The sequence below is a fragment of the Neoarius graeffei genome, chromosome 8, assembly GCF_027579695.1.
Source record: "Neoarius graeffei isolate fNeoGra1 chromosome 8, fNeoGra1.pri, whole genome shotgun sequence".
Classification (NCBI taxonomy): Eukaryota; Metazoa; Chordata; class Actinopteri; order Siluriformes; family Ariidae; genus Neoarius; species Neoarius graeffei.
The window spans coordinates 7,873,306-7,880,821 of NC_083576.1; the positions used below are offsets into that span (position 1 = coordinate 7,873,306).

The 7,516-nt window shown below is 35.9% G+C and overlaps 1 protein-coding gene across 1 annotated transcript; it reads right to left on the minus strand.

The window, feature by feature from the left end:
- Positions 1-3,680: 3,680 nt before the first annotated feature.
- LOC132890346 (uncharacterized) lies at positions 3,681-7,245 on the minus strand. Its single transcript, XM_060927157.1, has 5 exons — positions 7,203-7,245; positions 6,764-7,111; positions 4,481-4,834; positions 4,291-4,386; positions 3,681-3,775 (listed from the first exon to the last, which is right to left on the minus strand). Exons 1-5 carry the CDS (start codon positions 7,243-7,245, stop codon positions 3,681-3,683), a joined length of 936 nt encoding a protein of 311 aa, XP_060783140.1.
- Between the last annotated feature and the right edge of the window lie 271 nt (positions 7,246-7,516).

The window sequence follows — 7,516 nt, forward strand, 5'->3', positions numbered from 1 at the left end:
TCATGGGTTTTCATAGGACTATAACCTGACAGCTGATGATTGAGGAATATTGCCATTATCAACATATAGGTATAAAATAAGTGCTGCTGGATGAGGTTTGTTTTGCCTGGCAACACTTGTTCAAATTGAAAAAAAAAATGCATTTTTATTGGTTTAAAACAAAGAATACGGTATGTCATGTCCATTCCAGTGGACGCAGGGTCTGAAGGGGTGTCATCTGTCTGTCTCTGAGTTTGGCTCAGGACAAAATAAATGTATTCACAATTTACTTAAAGACGTAACAAAAATCTTCAACATTATCAGAAAATTTCTGAGTTGAAACAAAAGTTATGTTCAATTACTGGCGTGTTTATAAAAATGATGTGTGTTTGCCTTCAACTGAAGTCAAGGACTGTGACTGAGTCCATTCCCTGGGGGCGGGGCTTGTTTATTCATGCACCTCTGTGCTGCTTGTGTTTCCGGGTTCGAGTGAAATTACACTGAAAATCAGGTGCTGTGAATGTGGTGCCCAGAAATACCAAAGTAGTTTTTTCTTGATCACTGAGTGTTGAGTAAAACCTCTTCAAACACATTTTACATGAAGAAAAGTGAAGTGAAGCATCAAACAAGCAAGATGGAACCTTCCAGAAAGTGATTCATAATCATGTATTGTAGAGTCCAGGATTTTAATTTGTTTTGTTCTTGTTGCTTTCTTACAAAATGTCTAAAGGTATAAAATAAGCATTGTAAATGGTGCTGGTTTTCCAACACATCATGTAAAGAAGCCGAGTGGTGAATCTGCTTTTGAGTCCTGAGAGCTGAACATTTATGACGTTTCCATCCTGAGGAAAGAAGCTGTTGGAGAGTCTGTTGCTGTAGCTCAAACGCTGCAGTATCTCTTACCACAAGCTCGTAGGCAGAAGAGTCTGTGGTTGGGATGGATAGAAACTCTGATTATTCTCCATCCTCTTGCTTTCCAATACTGGAGAATATTACAATTCCTGATAAAGGGGTAAACGCTGATTACAGCTCTGACTTTTTCAGCTTTCTGAGACGGTGCAGGTGGAGCTGGGCTTTCTTGACCAGGGAGTGTGTGTTGTGTTGGTGGTTGATGGAAGATGGTGTTGAGTTTTTATTTTACACATCATCATCAGTCACAGCAGTTAGCCACAAGAGCAGGAAATGAAATTTGTCACAAACACGTGTTCACTTGTGACCTAAAAAAGCACTTGTAGTGAGTTTTATAACAGTGTGTGTAATTCTGGCATTAACACTACAGGACATGCTCTTTGAAAATGTCCCAGTGTAGATATAAAATACACTTCAAGGACAAGTCTGTAGACTTTTTGTCACTGAACATCATCATACACAAAGTGAACTCCAAGTACAGATTGATTTTTGACTGTGCGGAATTTCACGCAGAAAGAATCACACACCTGGATTTTTATTTCATAGACATTAGGTTTTAGTCATCAGATCGAATCTCACAGTCCGAATCAGTGCACAAGAGAAAACTCACCACACGTGGAATAAATTTCACTTCTGAAAATTAAACCTTAAAACAGAACTCTTTAATACATTAAATAAAATAAATTAGAAATATAATCTAGGTACCAGAAGACACTTCAGAATAAATACAATCAGGTTTTTCTCTCTTTCTTGTCACTCTTTTCGTTTTGTTCTTTTTGAAATGTAAAGCCGCGTAATTCAGCTCCACTGCATCACGACCCTGTGAGAACGAATAGACAAACAGAGATCTCAATCATCACAGTGACACCGAGAAATCGAGGAGTTTGTTCCTGAGAGAATGGAGACATTATTTAACCCTCATCCTACCGACTGGGCTCCGATTGGACCCCAGAGGGTATTTTTCAAATGCCACACAATTATTATTCACAATTAAAAAAAAAATATATATATATATATATATATATATATTTTATGACTTTGTCAGACTCTGTCAGGTTGTTCCAAAACAACATTTTATTTCAGGTTTCTAATTGTTATGCAGCAATAATAAACAATAGTCCTTTGGGATCCGATCAAACCCCAGTCAGAAATGTGAATTTGTCAACATTTTTGATGCATATATCATACTGATTTTGTTTTTTGTTTTTTACAGTGAATAATGGCAAACAATAGAAGACTGGCAAGATACACTGCTGCTCAAGCCCTAAGAGCTATCCTAGAGGTAGATGATGGGTCTGATTTAGAGGTTTCAGACCTATCAGATGCAGAAGAGGATTATATTTCAGAACAGTCAGAATATAGTGACGCTGAATCCGTAGACCCAGGGAATGGAGAACAAGTTAATGCTAACCAGCTTCCTCAACCCAACCCAAACGACTCCAGTCAGTAAACCTTGTACAGAACATAGATTCTGTGTTCAGAAATGTTTATTTTCATATAACATTCTTGCATATGCTTATATTTTTTCACATTTAGACTCTGTCTGACACAAATACAACTCCATTTGAATTTCAGGTAATTCAGTTACAAAAAATCGGCAAAATATCTCAAACTGTGCCTATTTTTTAGGGTAGTATGTGCCGATTATAGCTTAGTTAGAGTAGATAAACTGTTAATAATGAGCATTTTTTAAATTGAAATCCTGTTTGTTTTTAATAAATAAAATAAGTTCTAACTAAAAATGTTGTTTGTCATCAATACTTATTGAAAAAATTCACATATTGTAATTGGGGTCCAAACGGACCCAGTCGGTAAGATTTGTATGTAAAATATGTCGGTAGGATGAGGGTTAAGATTATTTACCTGATTGGGTGTTTCCTCGACCACACAATCTCGTTGAGATCTCACTGTTGAAAGAAAGGAAAAAAAAAAAATATATATATATATATATATATATATATATATATATATATATATATATATATATATATATATATATATATATATATATTTATTGTACACAGTACTGTACAAAAGTCTTGGCACCCTATTGTTTCTTTCATACTACCTTTGCTATAGATTTCTATTTTATGACTTCTACATTATTGATTCAAAACATTACAAAAACATTTTAGAGTTCCAAAAGTTCACTTTTTTAAATAATGAATAAACTTTTGTCTCTGAGCAGCATATTCCATAAGAGAGCACTTTCTTTTCAGATTAAAAAAAAAAAACATAATGAAGACTTCTGGGTTTTGTGGCAAAATTAAGAATCGAGTGTGACAAAGCATCCAGAAGAACTGTGTCTGGTTCTGTAAAATGCTCAGTAAAACCTACAGCTCATTTCCGCATAAAACTGCACTCATTTGACCTGAGACTACTATTTATTTATTTTAAAGCAAAGGAAATTTCATCTTGCTCCAAATATTGACTTTGTGTCATTTATTCTGGCTTACTAATTACTGTATATATTATTGTTTTTTTTTGAATGTTGAAACATTTCATTTCATTATTTTTAAGCCATTTTTGGTTGACAGCATCTCTTTACATCATGTCCCTAAGACTAACCCTAACCATGGATATATTATATGGCTCGATGACTGGGTCTGAGCATCTCCAAAACGGCACATTTTGTGGGGTGTTCCTCATATGCAATGATTTTTACCCACCAAAAGTGGTTCAAGGATCCAAACGACAACCAGTGAACCAGCGACAGGATCATGTGTGTCAAAGGCAGATTGATTCACATGGGGCACAAAAGTTAGCTCATATGGTCTAATCCCACAGGAGAACTATTGAAGCACAAACTGCTGAAAACGTTCATCCTGACACCTGTCTGTTTGAGCCAGCATGAACTTTTTCAGCAGTTTGTGCTCCAGTTGCTCTGCTGTGGAATTGGATCACATGAGCTAACCTTCATGCCTCATGTGAATCAATGAGCCTTCGACACCCATGACCCTGTTGCCGGTTCACCGGTTGTCCTTTGGATCCTTGGAACACTTTTGGTAGGTACTAACCACTGCATACCAGGAACGCCCCACAAGATGTGCAGTTTTGGAGATGCTCAGACCCAGTCATCTATCCATCACAATTTGTCAAAGTCGCTCAGATCCTTACGCTTGCCCATTTTTCCTGCTTCCAACACATCGACTTCAAGAACTGACGATTCTCATGCTGCCGAATATATCCCACCCCTTAACAAGTGCCATTGTAATGAGATAATCAATGTTTATTTATAAATATAAAAAACATTGATCATATGTTTATATAATATATGATTTCTAGGATGTAAAATATATTTGTTGGAATGTTAGAAATCTACACAAAACATTCTGTAATATTGAAGTCGAGAGAAAAATTAATTAGCAAAATTCTCTGCACTTCTGTATGATTCAGGCTCACCTCTGGTTTGTTGACAGTTCTTCATTTTACAGATTATAAAAGCTTGAGCGAAGATCACAACCACACACACTGCCACCACCACTGCGAGGTAGATCACTTCAGGACAGAAAGAACACTGATCATATTAACAATTTCACAGATAGATAGATAGATAGATGGATGGATGGATGACAGAACTTTTATTACTAACCACATTTTGGAGAGTTCTCCAACTGTACTCGAGTCCCGTTCCCAAAAATGATCTTCCCACACATGGCCACAGCGCAGTAGTAAGTTCCAGTATCATTGATGCTGAGGATGTTCTTGGAGAAGTCGTACACACAGGTGTGTGTAGAAGAGCCGCTCTCACACTGACGGCTGCTGTTGTGATGAGTGTAAATGATTTGAGGATGGGATTGTGGTGAAGCAGCTCTGAACCAGAGCACTTGGTGTTCTGCTGCTCTGCTCTCAGAGAGAACCGAGCACTGCAGAGTCACTGACGCTCCTGCAGGAACCGAGTCCAACACGCCGCTCTGGATCACTGACACTTTTACATCTCCATCACCTGTTCAGAGTGATAGAGACGGGGTGAGATCTCAGGTGTTTTCATCTACATTTACCTGGAAACTGTTTTTCAAACAAGTTCTCAAACTGAAAGGACAAAAGTAGAAGAAGAATCATGGCACCAGAATCGTTCGACTAAAAAACAATCTCGATGTGATAAAGTAAGTGACTCAGGAAGAAAAGTTTGCTTGTATTGTGCTTTTCACAGAGAAATGTCACAAAGTGCTTAACAAGAGCCATTTCACAGCATAAAAATGGAAAAAGAAAAACAGAGATGATGAAGTTACCACCAGAGCCATGTATTTAAAAGACTTAGAAAACTAAAAATACACAATTAATCCATAAACCACATCCCCAGTGCATTCATATTCCCCAAACACCTGTCTAAAGTGATGTCTTTAGCGATCAGCCCTGTTGTTCCACTGTCTGTCCAACCAACATTTTTAAAACTTCATTCTCCGTCATGTTCATCCTGATCCATCTTATATTAGTCAAAGTTGTGATCGTTAAATCAAAGCAACGACATGCTGACAAAATGTCTCTTTACCAAAATCCTCCATCGTGCACATACTGTATCTGTGGCCACCAATGAAACCCTTCACCTGGTGGATATGAGCTTCATGAGTTCTTTTCTCATTGTACTTTTGAGTCTTTAGTCCAAAATGGTTGGGTTTTTTTGGACATAAAACAGAGATATAATTCACAAACTCACTGTTTTGGACCAAATTACTTCTGGTTCTCACACAGAGTCGTCAATTACAGTGAAGTTTTCAATGTTGTCCAGACTGTAAAAAATGATCTGTTGTTTTAACTTAAAGTTCGTACCCGGGCTGCCTTAAAATTTTGAGTTCATTGAAATTCATATCGTAAATTAACACAATGAGGCGAACAATTTAACTTCCGATATGAATTTCACTGAACTCAAAATTTTAAGGCAGCCCGGGTACTAACTTTTTTTTTTTAAGTTAAAACAGCAAATCATTTTTACAGTGCAGTGTGGACCTCTTAAAACCTCTACAGTGAAGAATGTTTATGTTTTTAGGGATAGAACTCAATCGATCGTGATATTTGGAGATCTGTAAAGCTGCCAATTGTTAAAAGTGTGATATGAATAAAATTATATCTTGTAAATGATTTTGTTTTTTAATCTGGCAATACATTTGGTTCAATTCACTGTGACAGAGAGTTTTATTTATTTATTTTTTAAACAAGCTGTTTTTTTTTAAAGTATTGATTTATTTATTTACACTTCAATCACCAATAAATAATTTTAAAAATAAAGAAAAAAATCCCAGAATCTATTAATTTCAATTCTCACTGCCAGAAATTTATTTATTTATGTCTATTTATTTGGGTTTTTTAAATTTATTTTAAACAAGGTAGTATTTATTTATTTATTTATTTACAGTTCAATCACCAAATAATAATAATAATAATAATAATTATAATAATAATAATAATAAAATACCATTTCCAGAATGTATTAATTTCAATTTACACTGCCGAGGATTTTTTTTTTTATTATTTTTTTTTTTTTACAAATTGAGGGATATATATATATATATTTTTACAGTTAAATCACCATGATTACCAGAGACGACCAGCCCCCACACTGTATCCCTAGCTCTTTAGGTGAGAGGCCGAGGGCTATCAAAAGAGAGTTCAGCGCCGCACCCATACGCCTAAAGAGCTGGTTAGTACTGGGACAGGAGACTGACTGGGAAAACCAGATTCTGGCATCAGAGGGACTTTGACTTGATGACCACAGACCAAAACAAAAACACCACAAAATAGTAATTAAAATAAAGAATTTTAAAAAACCCTAACCCTTTCCAGAATGTACTAACTTGTTATTTATGATGGTAATTAAATATACAGTGCTCAGAAATTGAGTGTGTATTGTACAAACAGTTTTAATTTAGTTAATTACCTCTTACAGCCAAGACAGTTCCTGTGATGAATGTAGCTTTGTCCAAGTAAACTTTCCCGCAGTAGTAAAATCCTTCGTCTTCTTTTTTTACATGTGAGATTGTCAGAGAAACGCCGTTCTCAGTCTGCTCCATTTTAATTCCTGACGTATTGAACATGGGCGAAATGTTGATATCTTCATAAGTTATTTTTTCTCCCACTTTTTGAGGCATTTCTCCAAATATTTGTTTGTACCAGAACAAACTTTCACTCGGATCAATGTCTCTAAATGAGCAGTTAAGAGTCACACGTTCTCCAGACTTCACTGAGAGAAATGATGGTTTGGAAAAATCCACAGATTGGGCTGGAACTAGAAAATAATAAATTAATAATAATAATAATAATAATAATAATAATAATAATAATAATAATAATTTTATTAAAACCTCTTTAAAACTTACTGATGATGTTCAGAGATAAGAGAAGAATCCACAGTGATGTCATCTTCAGAGGTGAAGTCACACTCAGCTCGAGCTGCTGAAAAGCTGCCGTGTTTTTGTTCTTGAGACTTTCATCTGATTGGCTGCTTCAAGTCACGAGTTAAATTTCCTTTTCAGGTACGTTTCTATTTTTGAACCACACTAGTTCATCAGAAGTCTGTGGTTTTTGTGTGAAGTTTCCTCTGCATGTTCAGTGAGATGTAACCAAACCAGGACAAAAACATCAATAAGAAGAACCAAACCAACCCCCATGCTGCAGTGTAAGAAAGTCACAC